The 22,272-nt window shown below is 47.6% G+C and overlaps 1 protein-coding gene across 1 annotated transcript; it reads right to left on the bottom strand.

The window, feature by feature from the left end:
• Nucleotides 1-547: 547 nt before the first annotated feature.
• Nucleotides 548-4,483, bottom strand: LOC127295302 (SEC12-like protein 2). Its single transcript, XM_051325230.2, has 10 exons — nucleotides 4,112-4,483; nucleotides 3,905-3,999; nucleotides 3,026-3,176; nucleotides 2,076-2,167; nucleotides 1,886-1,985; nucleotides 1,729-1,804; nucleotides 1,486-1,606; nucleotides 1,270-1,386; nucleotides 1,128-1,195; nucleotides 548-1,035 (listed from the first exon to the last, which is right to left on the bottom strand). Exons 1-10 carry the CDS (start codon nucleotides 4,373-4,375, stop codon nucleotides 935-937), a joined length of 1,185 nt encoding a protein of 394 aa, XP_051181190.1. The 5' UTR covers nucleotides 4,376-4,483; the 3' UTR covers nucleotides 548-934.
• Between the last annotated feature and the right edge of the window lie 17,789 nt (nucleotides 4,484-22,272).

The raw sequence follows: 22,272 nt of genomic DNA, 5'->3' as shown, positions 1-22,272 counted from the left end.
AAATTGAAATAAAAATGCCAAAAAAAATTATTTTTAATGTTTGGGACGGCGTTGGGGGACGCGGCTGGGGAGCGACATCCCCCAAACGCGGCACGAACGAAACACGTCCCCCAAACGCTCAATCCGGCGCAGTTTGGGGGACGCGACTGGAGATGCTCTTAGTTGGGTTGTGTACCTCAAGTTTTTCATGATTAGGGTGAGTTCATAGGGCACTGGACATCATGCTTCTTAGCTTTGTCGTGTCTATCCTGCAAGCAAGGCTATTTCTCGTCTTGGACAAGACCCTTCGTCCTTGTATAGTTGCAGAACAGGGAAGTTTCCATTCATCTTGCATCCATCTTCAAAGGTGTGAATTGAAGTCTAAACAAGTTAACATTGTTCAGGACAGTGCATGTGCAGATGTGATACATATGAAAATACCAAAGGAAAATACATACAGTAGTATATACTGCTACATCATGTGTAGCAGCGTAGACCAGCAAACCAAGCAAGAAAAACAGACAGAGCTGAAGTGTCCATTCTATACCACACAGGATTGGTCATCAGATTTAAAACACTAGTGAAGCACACTTGTTTTCATTAACCTTCATATGGTTTTACTTGACATGCATCATAACTTGGTCCCAAATTCTTTACAGTGGACTCTGGAAAATTCCGCAAGAGGATAAAACTATGGTACTACAGGATATAAGTCATAAAGGGCCATCAATTTTACAAACCCAGGGAACTTGTCCATTTCTATACCAGCGTGACCTGATAACTAGCCTGGTGGTTTTTGCGATTGGTACAAAACTTGAGAGATAAATCGACGCTTCGTCTTTGACATAAATACAAAAATTGCTCTAGCTCTGACACAAATAAGCATTTATCTCCGGTAGAAGATCAGATAATCACAGAGGTAAGCTGTGAGATATCAGAAGATAGAACAAAACTTTCACTTTGGCAACATTGCCAAGAGATCTTCTTTGTGCTGCATATAGTAATATACAAAAATTGCGAGTACGATAGCTAGTATCATGGACCACAGGCTCACACCTGTCAGAAAACAAGCAGCCATTCTTAGAATACTCCCAAAAAATTGGCAAGTACACAACAAGTCGAGAACTGAAGATCTGCATCCGACATACCTGTACTCTTTGGGGGTGCAGTCGATGTGAGCCTTGCAGTTGAGTCAAAGGAAGTCGACAGCAAGGTCCTGATATAATAAAGTAACAACAATGACAGACTGCATGTGGAATTCATCAACTAAAGCAGAGCACAGGTACTGACCTTGAGTCTTGAGAGAAAGCCAACGTAGTAACAATGCCAAGATGTGCCTTCTTAACTTTTACAAGCACTCGCATGTCTCTTGAGCCAAGTACGCTGATGCTTCCCTCGATAGTTCCACTGGGCACGCAAAGGCAAGCATATTAGACCTCCAATAAAACATGCAGCCATGTTAACCATAAGTTCATTGCTACAATTCAATAATAGTTCCTTGCTCACAATGCTAGAAGTGTACCGTCAGGCGAGACAGCAAATGCTGAAATCGCCTCACGAGTTATTTTCTTTGATCCAATTCTCGTCCATGAGGTAGTATTCCAAGATATTATTTTTCCATAATCACCTAAGAAGCAGATTATTCTGTAACTGTCAGGTCTCCGGTTTACCAAACAATTATGTACATTTTTTTTAGAGAAATTCAAACAATTCCATTCATAACAGGGTAAACTCAAGTCTTGTCATCACCTTGCATCGCTGTAACAAAGAGGATCTGGCTGTTGTCAGGCTTATTCAAAAATCTGCAGAATCCAAATATTTCTCCCTGGAAAAGTAGGAGTTAGAAGTTCACCTTAAACAAAGAAAATAATTCAACAGAAATTGTCAGAACAAGAAAAACACTCACAGCTTCTCTTGGCAGATTAGCCACAGCTTCAGCTGACTCTAAATCCCACACTCTAGATGGGCCACTGCTCCTATTCACAGCTAGAAACCTCTCATCGGAACTAAAAGCATGCCCAACAATAGAGGCAACCCATCAGTATCATACAACCAATATCCATCTGGAAAAGAAGGTCCACGCAGCACTATTTTACCTGAAACTAAGATCCTTAACAGATGTTTTAGTATCAGGTTCTTCAACAATGGTTTCCATGGTAGGCCATCTGAAGACCCTTAAATGTCCATCCTGTATAGCACATAGATAAACTATTTAACATGCTTAATAATCATATATGTTCTGTTCCGACTGCCATAGAATAACTAGAAGATGACAGCAACACTATATGAACAATCGACCAATCCTCAAAAGCGCAAGCGCATGGCTATAATTTGTATGTGCAATTTGTTAACTAAATGACAGAAAAATCAGAATAGCTTGGTAATTAGTAATTAAATAGAAGGTAAAAAACGTTTGGATGCCTATAAGAAGTGACTGCTGGAATATATCAAGATAATGAAGCAATAAAAACTTCCTAGAGCTTCTACGTGTTTAAGTTTGTTTTAATCTGAATAATGAAGACAACACTAAGATGTATGGGAATACTAAAATACTCCTGATCTGTCCATATGCTCAACTGCAACCAATTATTCCCGAACTGTTGTAAAAAATTCCCTTAAACATTCTATGCCAGCCTCAGTTGCCTAACCCTATGGGTCAAACAGTGGTTCTCAAATATTGTAAAAAGCTCATTAGGTGGCCAGACTAAGTTACAAGTTCTATAGCTATAGTGTATGATCCAGGTGTTGCCACAATAACCATGTATCAGATTGCTTCATGCATGAAGTAACCAACTATACATTATTGTTTTTGTTTCTATGAATACCTACAACTGTCAGATCTGACTAAGTATGTGCACCTACATGACTACTACTGAAAATAAAGCAATTTAGGGAATACAAAAAATGGCAATAAACAGGTTATAAACCAAACTAACGCCTTAACGACCAACAGACAATTTGAATTGGCAAAAAGGAAGGCAATAATACATGCACACCAGTGGGAATATTACTCTATGAAAAAGTAAGTGACAGGGCATTCATTTACCTCACCACCAGTTGCAAGTAGTGAGCCCGCTTCACTGAATGACACCGCCAACTGTAAACCAACATCACTTAGCGTCGCTAAAGCCTCTTGGTCAGATCTCAATTCTAGTCTGTGTGGATCCTCTCCTTCTGGTAATTCCCATCGCAACAACCTATACACGTGGCACATGGTTGAAATTCTGAACTGAAGATCATTGGCTACACCAAACACATTATGGATCTATCAGAACACAGGCCTATTTTATATTCCACCCATTCCCTAATATAAGACGTTTTGGCAAACTAATTTAGCTTGCTAAAACGTCCTATATCCTATACTAGGGAACAGCAGAAGTAGAAGCTAGGATGATCGAAGAAATATAACAGTTAAATGTTTTGCAGCTATTACTTACTTAACCACCAGTTCATTTACCCTAACTCGACCCAGAAAGCCCAGTATATGGTTGGTGCCAATGAGATAGACACAAGAAGTCAACTTAGATGAACATGCCATAAAAAGATGGAACAGATACCCATGCTCCAAATTACTAACAAATCCAACATACTGCCTACACCGACTATTGAAGTTAAGTATGGAGTTATCAAGAATATCATCATATTGTAACCTGAAGTCTTGAACACTATGTTGTGATATGGTATGGCGATTATATTTGGTTGAATTGACAAGAATGTAGAGCCAAAACAACTTACATCCACAACAATCTACCGACCAATCTAAGGTACCATACTTACCCAAGTATTCCAAGCATAGACACAACGCAAACCGCAGGTTGACAAGGTAACATTGAAGATCACATTATGAAGATTTTGAGCTAATCAAAATTCACAGCACACTAGCGAGTATATGAAAATGTACAGGATTCATCGAGGATCCAAGTACCTGCAGCCGTTGGGGAAGGCGCAGACGACGCCGTGGCCATGGGGGTGGACAGACATCCTGTATGGCACCTGCTGACCCGTCTGCAGCCTAAACACCTGCACCCCCGCCATCAGCACAACAGCCAGCGTTAGGTTAGCACGTAAACCTCTCCGGAGATCTGTGCGGATCTGGCGAAACTAGAGAGCGAGGGGGGCAAGGATCGCTCACCGGCTCGGGGGAGAGCGCCGGGGGCGCCCCCGCCGCGGCAGGGTCGACCGCGGCGACGACCAGCGCGTTGGGCACGCCGCTATTGCCCTCGCCGCCACCTCCGCCGAGGGTCACCATGGGGCGCGGGGGAGGGGCCGGGGCCGGAGAGGGCGCGTCCGCCTCCGCGGCATCGTCGGCGGAGGGCTTGAGGATGTGGGCGAGTGGGAGCCAGGAGGCGCAGTAGATGGGGAAGCCGTAGGTCTGCCCGCCGCCGCGCGACGCCATCACGGGAGATAGAGGGAGCGAGATGGCGGCGGCCGGAGGTGCGCGATGCTCGCCGGAGGTGCGGTGCGGTGCGGGAAGAGAGAGCGCGTGCGGAGATGCAGGTGACGACGGGTAAACGGGGCGAGAAGAATAACTAGGCGTTGATCCGAGGGGAATTTTACTTTTTGCCATGCTTTACTTTGGCAATCTACCATTTGCCCTTATTTATTTTCGCATCTACGTTTTGCCACTCTTTACATTGCATTTGCCCTTCTGATTTATTTTCGTTTCATTTTAGGATCTAGGACAAAACTTCATGACATAACTGCCCCTGCCCCTGTCTGCACACGTGATTAGAATCACCCTTTCTCCCCTATTTAGAAAGAACCAGGAAGAACTGCTGCGGCCATCTCCGCTTACCTGCACGTCTCAATCGCTGCAGCACCTCCGCCACTGGGGCTGGACCTCTTCGATCGTCGCTGCATCTCCGCAGCTAGTTACTTCCCCCGGCGCGGTACATCCACACCCGCCGCACCTCCCAGCTCCTCCGCAGCTCTCAAGACGCAGGGGAGGGCAGGATGAGGTGGTTGATGCCTAGCGTCGCGGGGGAGTGGTCGTCGTGCTCCCCGGAATTCCGCTGCCAACCTTCCTTTCATCCTTTGCTCGGGCCGCCATGGTGAGCCGCTGTGAGGGATTCCGCCGGCTGCTGCTCGCTTTCTCTGCTTGAGCCGTAAAAGAACGTATCCAGATCTCAATCGATACAAGTCAACATGTATTTGTTTGGGGTATTTTGGACATTGCAAGCAGGCCCAACCTGTTACAGGGCAAATAATCAAGAGGCAAAGTAAAGAGTGGCAAAAAATAGATGTCAAAGTAAATAAGGGCAAATTGTAGAGTGGCAAAGTAAAGAGGGGCAAAAAATAAAATTCCCCTTGATCCGAGGTTGCGTTTGGTCAGCGTCACCTCCACGCAGGGTTCACCCTTTGTCAGGCTATATATTTGAGGAAGATCTTAATCAAATACATCTACACATCAATACGGTACTCTTTAATCGAAAAAGATATTGTCTAGTTTTTCCTCCCATTCACTGGATACATTTATTTTAGCATCAAGTAATATAGATCGAAGTGATTTTGTACGTGTATTAATAAGCCCATTAATAAGTGATAAAAGTGTGATACTACTTATCCATAAACTTTCTAATTCTTTGACTCCATTTTATCTAGATGCACATGTATCTACATACTAAAACGCGTCCAAATATATGTATATAAAAAAATCAATTAATTTAGAATAGATAGAGTGTATAAGAAAGAGAGAATTCCTTATTTAACACTCCCTTAAATTTCGGTTCCCTATTTGACACTTAGAAACTTTTTCTTCCTTATTTGACCCTAAATGCAAATTTCTTTCCTTATATGACACTTTAGTTCATTTTGAACACTAAGGACGTTAACTGAGAATGTAAGAAGATGATTTTGCCCCTAGTGCGTTATATGAGTTCTTTTTTTTTTACAAAAGCAGCAATATATCTGGTCATTGTTACCTCACCAAATGAGACCACCAGATATTTAGTCAAGACATAATCGATTTTAATTACTCCATATAAAACTCTCCTCTGATTTTATTTAAAAGGATTGCAAAATTAATCAGAACCTGCATACTCGGCCCGGAATTTAAAAAAAAGACTGAAAAATCATGCCCGGACTCCTGATTACCTAACATAACCTGTCAATTCAGTACTCTCATGCGCATCCGAAGATCCATTGCCAACCACTGGTCCGCCGACCGCCGGCAAATAGTCTACGCACCGCCGCCGGGTAGCCCCAATCCCAACGCCAACCAGGCTCCAGACGCTGCAGCTCCATCCCCGCTAGTCCCATGCCCGACGTCCCCCACCCCTGAACAAACCACCTGTCTAGCTCACCGTGTTGCAGCGCTGCTGCGCGCGGCACTGAGAGCAAAAGCTCCACGGCTAGAGCTAGTCGGCTAGTTGTTCATCTTCCATGTCACAACAAGATTCACGGCTAAGGATGGCAATTTTACCTACGGGTATGGGTACCCGCGGGTACCGTACCCGTATGGGTAGGGTATGGGTACACTTTCATGCCCATGGGTAGTACCCATATCCTACCCGTTAAGTCATGGGTAGGGTTTGGGTATAGCTTTGTACCTGAAGGTATACCCATACCCTGCTCATTTATTGTCAATTTCGACGTGACATGTCTACTTTTGTTTACTTATGAGTTACTATATGAGAATGGGATTTTCATATTTTTTAATTGTTATGTACTAAACTACTTGTTATCGAGTTGAGATAATTCTTTTTTTTGGATCGAATGTTTTATTGATAAATGTAAAGCGAGTGACTTGTGTATAATTTGACCTACCCACCGGGTACCTAATGGGTACGGGTACCCGCCGGGTATGGGTATGGGTAAACTTTTATACCCATGGGCACGGGTATGGGTAGAAGTTTGTACCCATCAACTATACGGGTATGGGTATGGTATTGCTCTACCCTGCCCATACCCTGCCCATTGCCATCCTTATTCACAGCGCTGCTTAGCTACTAGTTTTTTTCCATGGTTGCATATGCATAAACGAAAGGGTAATTTGGTCCAAGAAAATCAAAATTGACGGTAGGGACTAACAGAATGGACGGTGGTGTGAAATAAGGAAAGAAATTTACACATATGGTCAAATAGGGAAGAAAAAGTTTTTGAGTGTCAAATAGGGAACTGAAATTTAAGGTAGTGTCAAATAAGGAATTCTCTCTATAAGAAAAGTTAGGGCACGACATTGACTCGATGTCCACTCAAAAATATTATTGACTGGATGGGATAGGCCTCGCTAGCCTTCCATCTAGTCCGACCACATTCTTAGAGCATCTCCACCGGCGCCTCCCAAACAGTCACCGGCAGAGGCGCCGACACTTCCGTATGGGGGACGTCGGCACTGCATCCTCTAATTGGGGGAGCTGTTTCCATACCCGCGCCCCCAAATTGGTGGCCTCGATAGATGTTTTTTTACATAAACTACATATTTATACTTGAGTTTCATTTTAATGTCTGATGTCTACGTTCCCCCTCCTTTCCTGTAGACAGTGTTGGGCCTCCAAGAGCAGAGGTTTGTAGAACAGCAGCAAGTTTTCCCTTAAGTGGATCACCCAAGGTTTATCGAACTCAGGGAGGAAGAGGTCAAAGATATCCCTCTCATGCAACCCTGCAACCACAAAGCAAGAAGTCTCTTGTGTCCCCAACACACCTAATAGGTGCACTAGTTCGGCGAAGAGATAGTGAAATACAGGTGGTATGAATATATATGAGCAGTAGCAACGGTGCCAGAAAATAGCTTGCTGGCGTGTAGTTGATGGTGGTAGTATTGCAGCAGTAGTAACACAGTAAAACAGTAAACAAGCGGTAGTAACGCAGCAGTATTTAGGAACAAGGCCTAGGGATTAGACTTTCACTAGTGGACACTCTCAACATTGATCACATAACAGAATAGATAAATGCATACTCTACACTTTGTTGGATGATGAACGCATTGCGTAGGATTACACGAACCCTCAATGCCGGAGTTAACAAGCTCCACAATTTGTTCATATTTAAGTAACCTTATAGTGTAAGATAGATCAACAGATTAAACCAAGTACTAACATAGCATGCACACTGTCACCTTCATGCATATGTAGGAGGAATAGATCACATCAATATTATCATAGCAATAGTTAACTTCGCAATCTACAAGAGATCATGATCATAGCATAAACCAAGTACTAACACGGTGCACACACTGTCACCTTTACACACGTGCAGGAGGAATAGAACTACTTTAATAACTTTGCTAGAGTAGCACATAGATAGATTGTGATACAAACTCATATGAATCTCAATCATGTAAAGCAGCTCATGAGATTATTGTATTGAGGTACATGGAGAGAGATTAACCACATAGCTACCGGTACAGCCCCGAGCCTCGATGGAGAACTACTCCCTCCTCATGGGAGCAGCAGCGGTGATGAAGATGGCGGTGGAGATGGCAGCGGTGTCGATGGAGAAGCCTTCCGGGGCACTTCCCCGCTCCGGCAGCGTGCCGGAACAGAGACTCCCGTCCCCGCATCTTGGCCTCACGATGGCGGCGGCTCGGAAGGTTTCGTGGTTTTCGTCGAACGCATCGTGGTTTTCGATCCAGGGGCTTTATATAGGCGAAGAGGCGGTGCAGAGGGCTTCCGGGGCCCACACTATAGGGGGCGCGGCCCCCCCCGGCCGCGCCGGGTGTGGTGTGGGGCCCTGTGGCTCCCCTCCGATCCTTCCCGGTGTTACGGATGCTTCCGATGAAAATAGGAACTTGGGCGTTGATTTCGTCCGATTCCGAGAATATTTCGTTACTAGGATTTCGAAACCAAAAACAGCAGAAACAGTGAACGGCACTTCGGCATCTTGTTAATAGGTTAGTTCCAGAAAATGCACGAATATGACATAAAGTGTGCATAAAACATGTAGATAACATCAATAATGTGGCATGGAACATAAGAAATTATCGATACGTCGGAGACGTATCAGCATCCCTGCTTAGTTCTGTCGTCCAGCAGTGTAAAACGACGATAACACAGATAATTTCTGGAGTGACATGCCATCATAACCTTGATCATACTATTTGTAAAGCATATGTAGTGAATGCAGCGATCAAAACAATGTATATGACATGAGTAAACAACTGAATCATAAAGCAAAGACTTTTCATGAATAGTACTTAAAGACAAGCATCAATAAGTCTTGCATAAGAGTTAACTCATAAAGCAATAATTCATAGTAAAAGCATTGAAGCAACACAAAAGAAGATTAAGTTTCAGCGGTTGCTTTCAACTTGTAACATGTATATCTCATGGATATTGTCAACATAGAGTAATATAATAAGTGCAATATGCAAGTATGTAGGAATCAATGCACAGTTCACACAAGTGTTTGCTTCTTGAGATGGAGAGAAATAGGTGAACTGACTCAACAATAAAAGTAAAAGAATGGTCCTTCAAAGAGGAAAGCATCGATTGCTATATTTGTGCTAGAGCTTTGATTTTGAAAACATATAGAGAGCATAAAAGTAAAATTTTGAGAGGTGCTTGTTGTTGTCAACGAATGGTAGCGGGTACTCTAACCCCCTTGCCAGACAAACCTTCAAAGAGCGGCTCCCATTTTATTTTATTTTGGGTGGCACTCCTTCCAACCTTTCTTTCACAAACCATGGCTAGCCGAATCCTCGGGTGCCTGCCAACAATCTCATACCATGAAGGAGTGCCTTTTTATTAATTAATTTGGGACTGGGAATCCCATTGCCAGCTCTTTTTGCAAAATTATTGGATAAGCGGATGAAGCCACTAGTCCATTGGTGAAAGTTGCCCAACAAGATTCAAAGATAAACACCACATACTTCCTCATGAGCTATAAAACATTTACACAAATCAGAGGTGATAAATTTTGAATTGTTTAAAGGTAGCACTCAAGCAATTTACTTTGGAATGGCGGAGAAATACCATGTAGTAGGTAGGTATGGTGGACACAAATGGCATAGTGGTTGGCTCAAGTATTTTGGATGCATGAGAAGTATTCCCTCTCGATACAAGGTTTAGGCTAGCAAGGCTTATTTGAAACAAACACAAGGATGAACCGGTGCAGCAAAACTCACATAAAAGACATATTGAAAACATTATAAGACTCTACACCGTCTTCCTTGTTGTTCAAACTCAATACTAGAAATTATCTAGACCTTAGAGAAACCAAATATGCAAACCAAATTTTAGCATGCTCTATGTATTTCTTCATTAATGGGTGCAAAGCATATGATGCAAGAGCTTAATCATGAGCACAACAATTGCCAAGTATCACATTACCCAAAACATTTATAGCAATTACTACATGTATCATTTTCCAATTCCAACCATATAACAATTTAACGAAGGAGAAACTTCGCCATGAATACTATGAGTAGAAACCAAGGACATAATTGTCCATATGCTACAGCGGAGCGTGTCTCCCTCCCACACAAGCATGATGTAATCCAATTTATTCAAACACAAACAAAAACAAAAACAAACAGACGCTCCAAGTAAAGTACATAAGATGTGACCGAATAAAAATATAGTTTCAGGGGAGGAACCTGATAATGTTGTCGATGAAGAAGGGGATGCCTTGGGCATCCCCAAGCTTAGATGCTTGAGTCTTCTTGATATATGCAGGGATGAACCACCAGGGCATCCCCAAGCTTAAACTCTTCACTCTTCTTGATCATAGTATATCATCCTCCTCTCTTGACCCTTGAAAACTTCCTCCACACCAAACTCGAAACAACTCATTAGAGGGTTAGTGCACAATAAAAATTAACATATTCGGAGGTGACACAATCATTCTTAACACTTCTGGACATTGCATAATGCTACTGGACATTAGTGGATCAAAGAAATTCATCCAACATAGCAAAAGAGGCAATGCGAAATAAAAGGCAGAATCTGTCAAAACAGAACAGTTCGTATTGACGAATTTTAAAATGGCACCAGACTTGCTCAAATGAAAATGCTCAAATTGAATGAAAGTTGCGTACATATCTGAGGATCATGCACGTAAATTGGCTTAATTTTCTGAGCTACCTACAGGGAGGTGGACCCAGATTCGTGACAGCAAAGAAATCTGGAACTGTGCAGTAATCCAAATCTAGTACTTACTTTTCTATCAACGGCTTTACTTGGCACAACAAAACACAAAACTAAGATAAGGAGAGGTTGCTACAGTAGTAAACAACTTCCGAGACACAAATATTAAACAAAATACTGTAGCAAAATAACACATGGGTTATCTCCCAAGAAGTTCTTTCTTTATAGCCATTAAGATGGGCTCAGCAGTTTTAATGATGCACTCGCAAGAAATAGTATTTGAAGCAAAAGAGAGCATCATGAGGCAAATTCAAAACACATTTAAGTCTAACATGCTTCCTATGCATAGGAATCTTGTAAATAAACAAGTTCATGAAGAGCAAAGTAACAAGCATAGGAAGATAAAACAAGTGTAGCTTAAAAAATTTCAGCACATAGAGAGGTGTTTTAGTAACATGAAAATTTCCACAACCATATTTTCCTCTCTCATAATAACTTTCAGTAGTGACATGAGCAAACTCAACCGGAAATCCATCTTGACTCCCGAGTTCAAATGCACACGATAGCTGAACCAATCGGCTGAAGACAGACCGATGACAACCTATGTATTCCATCCAGTATATTGCCACGCGCTGTCAGTTTTGTACAGTGGACTTGTAACAGTTGGATTGCGACGGTCTATCTATTGTTGTACCGGTATAAACTTTTTCCTGACCTCTTGGACCATCATCAAATATAGTACTGCATGCTCTGAGGTCCAACGCCTCTTGTATTGGTTTAGGCCCGTAAAATGGATGTCTAAATTGACTGCATGCGTCCATTTACGTTGGCCGAAATACTTAAATTCAATCGTGCATCTAGGTCCGACTCAATTTTTTTTGAAGATTTTACATTCAAGAAAAACATAATTTACATAGAGAATAAAGAAAAATAAAAAATAAAAGGTCCATGTAGCGTCTCCTACTCCAGCCTACTCCTCGTCCTCGTCGTCGATCACGACGAATTCCGAGATTGCTCATGGCTAGTTCGCAGCCGGCAAAACGTACGCTGATGTTGCCGATGGTGAAAGTGGACCGACCGACGCAACCCACAGATTGAACGGCAGAGGTGGAGGCGGCAGCGGGTGTGGGGCCAAGTTCTGCAGCGCCCATTCTAGGGCCTCATCCTCTATGAGGCCTGGCGGCTTGATGCCGGTGGCATACCGGGGCAGCGGCGGAGGCGCCTGCGGCACCTTCGACGCGAGGATACTGAGCCTCGCGATCTCTTCGTCGGTTATTGTCGCCAGCAGCTAGAACTCCCGGCCCTTGTCCATGAAGGTCTAGCAGCCGTGGAAGACGCTTCCCACGAAGTCGTCGTTGGCCTCCTCGTTGTAGTAGGTGAGCGCCTCGTCGTCCTACGGAGGTGCATGAGGAGACGAGTGTCGTCCTCGACGAGGCGCAACAAGGCGTGCATGTGGCCGAGGCGGATCAAACGGGTAGTCCGTGTTGCCGAGGAATCCTGGCTTCCTCCTTGGATCCGCCTCGAACCGGCGTCAGTTGAGCCATCGATCGGAGTCGACAGCGTAGGCGGGGTCGGCGCGGAGGCCCGCCGGTAGGTACGGCCACCTACACCGGATCTCAATGGTCTGCTCCGGATCGCACGGAGGCACGGGTGGGACAGGCACCCGGAGGTTCCTGAGCCGCCAGCCGCCGCTAGGCAGGTGCACGTCCTACTAGTTGCCGCAGGACATCCAGTGTTCATGCATCAGCCGTGCCATCTCGACGGCGAGCGGCACCCTGTTCGGCCGTGCCACCTTCTTCACGCCGCTATCAGACGCTTTGAAATTGTTCCTTTTCTTCCCCGTGGTGGCGAGCCGGCGCGCGGTGGTATTTGTGGGAGTGGAGGTGTCAGTGGTGGCCAATGGCAGGGATGATGCCAGTCACTTTTAAAAGCCGGGCATGCACGAGACAAGATACCATTGATGGTGGCGCATGAGGCCAGCCGCCGCCCGCCAGGCTGGTGCGCGCGCAGAAGACAAAGCGGCGTCGTTGATGGTGAAGGCTATGGAGCAGACGCAGAAGCGATAACCGCCAAAGAGATGGCCGCCAAAACGATGCGTCCGAAACAGGCCTCACGCCCGCTGGCAGGCGGGATCGTGGGAGAAGCGAGTGGTCAAGCGCCGCGACAGTGCAGCATCCGCCCAGACGCATCCGAGGCGCAAATTTGGGCCACATTTGCGTCTCGGCGAACAGCCCGGTCGCTATGCGTTGGGCCGCTGGGTTAGGATGCAGGCGCATATTTCGGCCGCCCCACCGCAAACAGTCATGATGCATTCGTTTGCGTCCGGGCGTTGGAGGTGCCCTTGGCCCAGATATCCATATCCGGGCAGCGTTGTCACCCTGCAAATTGAGTGCCGCCGCTGCCATCTCAGGTTTCCCCAATGAAGAAACTCCCGAGATCCATGGGAGCACGAGGCGCGGTGGGCATCCACGGAGGTGCGGAACTCCCGGTTAGGGGCGAGAAAACATAATTCAGTCCGAAAACTATGTTGAAATTTGGAAAAAAAAGGACTAGTTTGGTGGTTGAGGGCCGTGGGGCAGTAAATAAGGTCATAATTTCCACACTTTTTTGCCTATTGAATTTAATTTCTAGAAATTTAAAACTGAGCGAAATTACTCATTTTTTCTGCAAAATTTCGCTAATTTAACGAAATTTGCGAATCTCAGCTTGGAGCGAAAGAAAATCCTCCAAAAAATGTTTAAAACCCTGCTTGGGAGCACAACCCGGGCAATCGTAGAAGACACACAAGTATGTTCTGTCATCTTACCAGCCCCGCCGTCTCTGTGATGCTGGTGGCACCCAAGCGAAGAACCGAAGAATACACAATTCTTAGGGCATCTTTAGCGAGTCGACCTATTTTGGGCATGAAATGTCACCGTTTTTATTCGTTTAGGTCGAATGGCACACAAGGAAATTGGCTAAATTAGTATGTCTGGGGCAACATGGGGGGGGGGGGGGGGGCGACGCATTTTTTGGCACCATCAACGATTACCGTCCCGTTGAGACTTGCCACCGATGATTTCTGGTTCCCGCGCAAGGCATGTCGAATCCCACGCGTGGCCGCTCAATTGGCGAGCTGAGCTACCGATTCGAGTGCGCGGGGAACTTGGCGCGCGCTCCCAACGTTTTGGGAGTGCATCCGCCGGCTCCCATGGACGCCGACCACGTCGACCTCGACGCCATCAACGATGACATCGACTACGAACACGACCTTGAAAAATTCGGCGACGATAAGGGCTCCTTTGATTTAAAGGATAGGAAAAACATAGGAATAAGAAAGGTATAGGATTGGAATGACATGTCTACTTGAATCCTATAGGAAGATGAAGTTTGTTTGATTGTAGCAAAGGAATTTTTCCATGAGGTATGAGCTAATATTTTTTTTCCTATAGGAATTACACTACAACATTCCTATAGGAATTTTTCCTATAGGATATGTTCCTACGAATCAAACAACATGTATAGGAAATTTTCCCATAGGAACCAAATCCTACACAATTCCTATGAAAATCCTTTGAATCAAAGGAGCCCTAAGGCTATGGACGTGACCGACAAGTAGCGGGTGCTGCTCGTGTCTTTCGAGACCGTCCCGCTAGACGGCGATCGCCGTCAGGCCATGGTGGCAGCGATGCTGGCCAGCTACGACCGCAGAGTGGTTACGAGGGTTGCAGAGTTGTCATGTCTAGCGGTGTGTTTCTACGCCGGCACACAAGGGCGTGGTGTCGGCAGGGAGCAACCACAGGTTGTTCGAGATAACCGGGAGTTGGAGGAGGTGGCTCCGGCGATGGACGAGGTGTTGGAGGTTGTGGCGAGGGGCCATGCCCGCTATGACGTAGAAATGGAGGCAACTTTGCAGACGGAGAGGGTGTTGGGACGCCGCTCTGGCGCGGGGCGAAGGAGGAGTCGTGTCAACGCGACCGTGATGTCGCCATCACGGGCGTGGAGCGGACCATACACCGACGAGAGGCTACTAGAGCCTGTCGTCGGGCTCGTATCACATTGAAATCGCCTTTTCCTCATTGGACATGCTCATCGCCTGGCTATAGCTTGACGATGCCCACAGCAGCCTGTCGTTGCCGGTGGCTCGGCGCCAGCTAGCGGAGTTGCTAGTTGCTAAAGGCTATTTTGAAACATCTGCCACGACAAGCGAGCTGCAACACACGGGCGGGCGCAGATGCATACTACATCCAAGCTAGGGCCAAGATGCATAAGGGCAACTCCAACATACATCACAAAATACTGACCGGTCCAAAAAAATACGGCACGCCAAAAAAAAACCCTAGGACACGCGGTACATGTGTGGTATGCACGACGGCACGCCGAAAACTTCAGCCTCTCTCCACCGCTCCCCAACCACCCTGAAAAATCCCCCCGCCGCTCCTGACAAATAGCCTCCATCGATTCATGTCGTGCTTCCCTCCCCTGCCACAACCCACCGTAGATTCGGATTTCCCCCGCCTCCTCCAACTCACGTCGTCGTCAATGGCACCCCGTTGGCTTCTTCGGATTCCGCGAGCGCCCCGATGGCAACTTCGCGGCGGAAATTTCCGCCGGTGGGCAGCGGTGTTGGCTGGGGATCTTCAACACTGCCATGAAGCGGTGCGTGCCTACGACGACTCCGCGTTGCGGTTCGGCCGGCGGGCGGGCGGTTATTGAATTTCCCCGAAATCCCCAACCGCGAGATGGTGGAGATTCTAGCGCCACTGGCGCACCGCTGCACCTTGTTTCAGCGGAGGACGAGCGCCTACACACAAGGGCGGTGCAGCAACTGCTAGTCACGGAGGCGAACGAGTGTTGCATGGCGGAGTGGAGGTGGGTGCATCCCGAAGACGTCCAGTATGTGGAACAATTATTGGGTGGATAAGAATGCGAAGGGTGGCGAAGACCTTCTCCGACGAGCAGTACCGGCTCATGGAGCTGGGACAGCTGACCATCCTCGACAACGACGACTGTTGGCTCGACACCTTCCCGGCAGACGAGGAAGACACCGGCATCAATTCTGAGTTAGTGTTGGTCGCCCTAAAATTGAGCTTCTAAAAAAGCACTAAAATTTAGTCCAATTTTTTACACATCTGGATTGGTAACAACCGCCCGCGCCGTATATGCACATAAGAGCATCTCCAGTCGCGTCCCCCAAAGCGCGCCATGGGGGACGTGTTTTGTTCGTGCCGCGTTTGGGGGACGTCGCCCCCCAGTCGCGTCCCCCAAACACCGCCCCCAAATGAATATTGATGCACGAAAATAAAGGTTTTCATTCAAATTTGATTATATATTATAAAGTTTGAATGAAAAAGGCTAGCTTTCATCTAAACCTAGCCTACCGACCGCCCGGCGGTGCGTTCAACGAACCCGCCCCGTCGTCGCCTACCCTCCGCTGCAGCTCTTGCTGCGCGCGCCGCCTCTCCGTGCGTAGGATGGTGGCCAGACGCCGCTGCTCCAGCAGCGCGTCGACGCCCGCCCTCCCCTGTTGCGCCGCATGGAGGGAGAGCTCGACGGCGCGATGAATCTGCGCCTCTTCGCGGGCACAGGCATCATCCTGGAGCTTCTTCTCCGACTCGAAGGACTCGACGAGCGCACATTGCTGATCGGCCGTCTCGTCCGGGTGCGGCCCGTCGTCGTCGGACCACTCGAACTCGTCACCGTCGTCGTCCTCCACCTCGGTCTCCTCTTCCTCCGCCTCGGCCTCCTCCTCCTCCACATCCGTTGGCGCCTCCATCATCGTCGCCGCCAACGCGTCGGCCTACGTCGCCAACTCGTCCGCCCGCCTCCCCCAGGCCACCTCCGTTGCCGCCAGCGCCGCCTCCCGCTGCTGACGCTCCTCCGCCGCCAGCTGCTGCTGGCGCTCGATCGAGTCCCGCCGCCGGCACTCGATCGCCTCCCAACGTTCACGGCACAGCGCCTCCCGCTCCTCGCGCTGGCGCCGGCGCTCATCATCGCACCGCCGGCTCATCTCCTCCGTCCGGCGCCGCCGCGCCTCTTCTTCCGTCGAGGCGTCGAACGCCGCAACGGTGTCCGCCAGCGCCTCCTCGTGACACGCTGCTGCCGCCGCGATCTCGTTAGCTGCGGGTCCAAGGGCGTAGAACGTCGCTACATCCGCCGCGTGCGCCGCCTCACGTTGCTGGCGGGCCTGCTGCTCGAGTGCCTCCCGCTGCTGCCGACGATCTTCATGCCACAGCTGCATCCCTCGCCGCCGCCGCTCTTCCCGGGCGGCGACGTCGATGTCAAGCTGCGATTCCGGTGGTGGAGGGAACTGGTCATCGCCGGGGCGGCTCGTCATTGCGCACTGGTAGTGGAGGAGACGGCGTTGGAGCGACGAGGGCTGTGTTTGTGGCGGAGAAAGGGGTGCTGGCTGCCATTGAGCCCGGAGGGCCTTTTATAGACGCCGGCGTCGGGAAGAAAGCGCGGGAAGAGGCGGGAAGATAGCGCGGGAACGGGCGGTGGCGTGTGAACGCAGGCGACGCGTGGAGGCTCGGCAGCACCGACGAGACGTCTCGCCTGCCGCTCCGTCGCCATTAAGGCAAAGATGTCGTCGTGTGTCACTGCGCGCGAATAACTTCCGCCGCGAGGTAGGCGACGGTTAGGTCCGAACTTGAATGAGTCGCTGATGCGTCGGGCCCGCGTCGCTTCGCCTCGCTTTTCGTTGTATCTGACGTGCCCGGTGCGTCCCCTGTGGGATGGGGACGGGTTCGGGACGCTGGACATTTATCGAGCCGCGCCGGACAAAAATCTATTTGGGGGACGCTTTGGAGACGCGACTGGAGATGCTCTAACACACCGTAAACGTGAAAAAGGTCGCTTCATTTTGCGTTGTTTGTTCGAGTTGCTCTAATACTCCGTACATCCAAACTCGCGAGATACACATACAGTACATATATGATATATTTGGTTCAGATCCTAGACCACCGGTCCATATCTATTCAACATGGGCCAATTCAAAATTCTCCGTCCAGGCATGGGCCCGTATAACGGAGCTCTCAATACCCGTTCATCATTACATCAGTTTCTACAGGCACGTATCGGACATACAAATGCTTTTGGCACAGATCCTTATAGTATGTTCGGTGGTACAGATTTCAGGTGTAGCTGGACCCGGGAGCCAAAACGCTGCCCCCAAACTCAACAATATAACTATCACATAAAGCATTCTTATCATGAGTCTCATGCATAAAATTATTACTACTCCCAACATAAGCATAGTCAATTTTATTAGTAGTTGTGGGAGCAAATTCAACAAAGTAGCTATCATTATTATTCTCATCAAGTGTTGGAGGCATAGTATAATCACAACAAAATTTACTCTCCATAGTAGGTGGTATCAAAAGACTACTATCATTATAATCATCATAAATAGGAGGCAAAGTATCATCAAAGAAAATTTTCTCCTCAATGCTTGGTGGACTAAAAAGATCATGCTCATCAAAACCAGCTTCCCCAAGCTTAGAATTTTCCATATCATTAGCAACAATGGTGTTCAAAGTATTCATGCTAACATGTTCCATGGGTTTTTTAATTTTTGGATCAAACCATCCATGTCTTAAATCAGGAAATAAAATAAGAAGCTCATTGTTGTCCATTATGCCTTACTAGTGTAAACAAGAAACAAAAAGTTGCAATTGCAGGATCTAAAGGAAATAGCTTCGAGCACAAACACAATGGCGCCAGAAAAGTACTTTACCTGGAACCGGAGTATGAGTGCCTTTTACCTTTCCTCCCCGGCAACGGCGCCAGAAATGTCCTTGATGTCGACGGTCCCCCTCCTTTCCAGTAGATGTTGTTGGGCCTCTAAGAGCAGAGGTTTGTAGAACAGCAGCAAGTTTTCCCTTAAGTGGATCACCCAAGGTTTATCGAACTCAGGGAGGAAGAGGTCAAAGATATCCCTCTCATGCAACCCTGCAACCACAAAGCAAGAAGTCTCTTGTGTCCCCAACACACCTAATAGGTGCACTAGTTCGGCGAAGAGATAGTGAAATACAGGTGGTATGAATATATATGAGCAGTAGCAACGGTGCCAGAAAATAGCTTGCTGGCGTGTAGTTGATGGTGGTAGTATTGCAGCAGTAGTAACACAGTAAAACAGTAAACAAGCGGTAGTAACGCAGCAGTATTTAGGAACAAGGCCTAGGGATTAGACTTTCACTAGTGGACACTCTCAACATTGATCACATAACAGAATAGATAAATGCATACTCTACACTTTGTTGGATGATGAACGCATTGCGTAGGATTACACGAACCCTCAATGCCGGAGTTAACAAGCTCCACAATTTGTTCATATTTAAGTAACCTTATAGTGTAAGATAGATCAACATATTAAACCAAGTACTAACATAGCATGCACACTGTCACCTTCATGCATATGTAGGAGGAATAGATCACATCAATATTATCATAGCAATAGTTAACTTCGCAATCTACAAGAGATCATGATCATAGCATAAACCAAGTACTAACACGGTGCACACACTGTCACCTTTACACACGTGCAGGAGGAATAGAACTACTTTAATAACTTTGCTAGAGTAGCACATAGATAGATTGTGATACAAACTCATATGAATCTCAATCATGTAAAGCAGCTCATGAGATTATTGTATTGAGGTACATGGAGAGAGATTAACCACATAGCTACCGGTACAGCCCCGAGCCTCGATGGAGAACTACTCCCTTCTCATGGGAGCAGCAGCGGTGATGAAGATGGCGGTGGAGATGGCAGCGGTGTCGATGGAGAAGCCTTCCGGGGGCACTTCCCCGCTCCGGCAGCGTGCCGGAACAGAGACTCCTGTCCCCCAGATCTTAGCCTCGCGATGGCGGCGGCTCTGGAAGGTTTCTGTGGTTTTCGTCGAACGCATCAGGGTTTTCGATCCAGGGGCTTTATATAGGCGAAGAGGCGGCGCAGGAGGGCTTCTGGGGGGCCCACACTATAGGGGGGCGCGGCCCCCCCCTGGCCGCGCCGGGGTGTGGTGTGGGGCCCCCAGGGCTCCCCTCTGATCCTTCCCGGGTGTTCTGGATGCTTCCGATGAAAATAGGAACTTGGGCGTTGATTTCGTCCGATTCCGAGAATATTTCGTTACTAGGATTTCTGAAACCAAAAACAGCAGAAAACAGGAACTGGCACTTCGGCATCTTGTTAATAGGTTAGTTCCAGAAAATGCACGAATATGACATAAAGTGTGCATAAAACATGTAGATAACATCAATAATGTGGCATGGAACATAAGAAATTATCGATACGTCGGAGACGTATCAATGTCATTCAGGATCGAGGAATGAATAATATTTTCGGGCAAATCCGAGTAAAACATTATTCACTCATCGACCCCGGATGACATATGAAACATGCTTCATCTCTAGCCTACTACCTACTGGCCATCTGGCTCTATGGAGGTGGACGATCGCCCGGTGCTCTCTCCCCTCCTCTCTCCGCTGCTCATCCATCGATGATCCCCTGCTCTCTCCGCCACGAACGTCAAGTAGGCGGCTCTATCTGCGGCCACCGCCTCCTGACGAGCTGCCGCTCCAGGTCCTCCTGCCGCCGACGGTGATCCAACTCTTGCCTCTGTAGGTAGAGCTGCATCAAACGCCGCCGCTTGCAGACTTCATCCTGACGTTGCGTCTCCTCCCGCTGTAACCGCCGCAGCACAAGCTCCTCCCACCACTTCTGCTGGCGCGCCTCCCACCGACACTGGCTCAGCTCCTCCCGCCGCCACCGCTCCTCCAGGAACTCCAGCCGCTCCGCCTCCTCCCGTTGTCGTCGCTCCACCTCCTGGCCTTGCCACTCCGCATCCCGCCGCTCCGCCTCCTGGCCTTGCCGCTCGTCCACGACATAGGCATCTATGGTCGCCGCTAGCGCCGCCTCCTCCCACGCCTCGTACTCTGCGAGCTGCGGGTCCGCCTCCACGACTTCTACGGCCGACTCTAGCGCTGCCTCGTCCCACGAATCGAACATTGTGCTATTTTCCTAGGGTTTTTGCGCCAATGAGGCGGGGAAAGAGGGATGATATAGACCGCCGGCGAGGCGGGAAACCTCCCGCGCAGTGTCATGGCGGGAGAATTTCTCGCGTTGCGTCGTGGCGGGAGAGTTTCCGGCCATCGTGGCGGTAAAATATCCCGCGCGACGTCCTGGCGTCACTGACAGGCGGCTCCCACGCCCCAAATTTTCCGCCTCGCGAGGCGCCGACGCGCCCGATTCACGCCCTTGGCCAAGGGGCCGGCACGGGGATGCCGGTGCTTCTATTGGGCTCCAAAAATCGCCGACGCCGTTTGGGGCGCGCCGGTGTGAGCCTATTTTCGCTCACAGCCCCCAAATCGCTATTGGGGGCGCCGATGGAGATGCTCTTATGCCTATCATCGAGCTTTGTCCGCTTTTATTGTTATCATGGCAACCTCATCTTTTTACAACTTTCTACGGTTTCTCCTCCTCGAATTTCCATGTTAACCCGTGGGGGTCTGAAGTAAAAGATGATAAGTATTAATGATTTGGTGGCTCCTTCTCTCATATTTTTTATCTCATTTTTGAACATCCTCCTCATATGTTTGAACATATTTCATGTTGCTACTTCTTGAATTTTATTATTGATTTGTTTGCATCATCATTCATACTACATTACTACCTCTATCCAAAAATAAGTGTCTTAGTTTTGTATAGATTTGGGTGTATCTAGATACATTTAGTTACAGATACATCCATATCTAGAAAAAGTTGAAACACTTATTTTTTTGGATGGAATGAGTATAAAGAAAGCTTAAGGGTTTTTTACCACCATCACAAAATATGCAAGCATAGCTCATGTATCCCATGTGATGTTTGGAGGGCAACAAACCTTCGAGTTCCTCGTCACAACGTATGAATTAGGCATAAATTCCGTAAGAATCCTGTTCACCAAATTCGTGGAGTTTTGTTAAAAAGCGGACAAATCTTCTCTATGGTTTGTGGAAAAGGTCACCTATTTTAGGATCCAAGATGTAGAATCATAGAATCAAGAAACTAATACAACCTAGGGAATTGTTTCTAGCCTTGAGAACCCTAGCCACCACCTCGATTCCAATCTTCACTCCGTTCGCCTCTGGGCATCGTTCTAGTGTTGAGGGACGAAGGGGAGAGAATTTACATCTCTCATATGGTTTAGGAAATATTCTTTCATTTGGTTTGTGTGTTGAGGCAACGTCGTTATGAATGTGATGTTGGTAGTGTCCCTAATAGTTGTTCTCTACTCTAGTCTTGTCTCGGTGA

Source organism: Lolium perenne, chromosome 4, assembly GCF_019359855.2.
Source record: "Lolium perenne isolate Kyuss_39 chromosome 4, Kyuss_2.0, whole genome shotgun sequence".
Taxonomy (NCBI): domain Eukaryota; kingdom Viridiplantae; phylum Streptophyta; class Magnoliopsida; order Poales; family Poaceae; genus Lolium; species Lolium perenne.
Note: the sequence above shows the minus strand (reverse complement) of the source record. Positions and strands in the feature narration are given on the sequence as shown.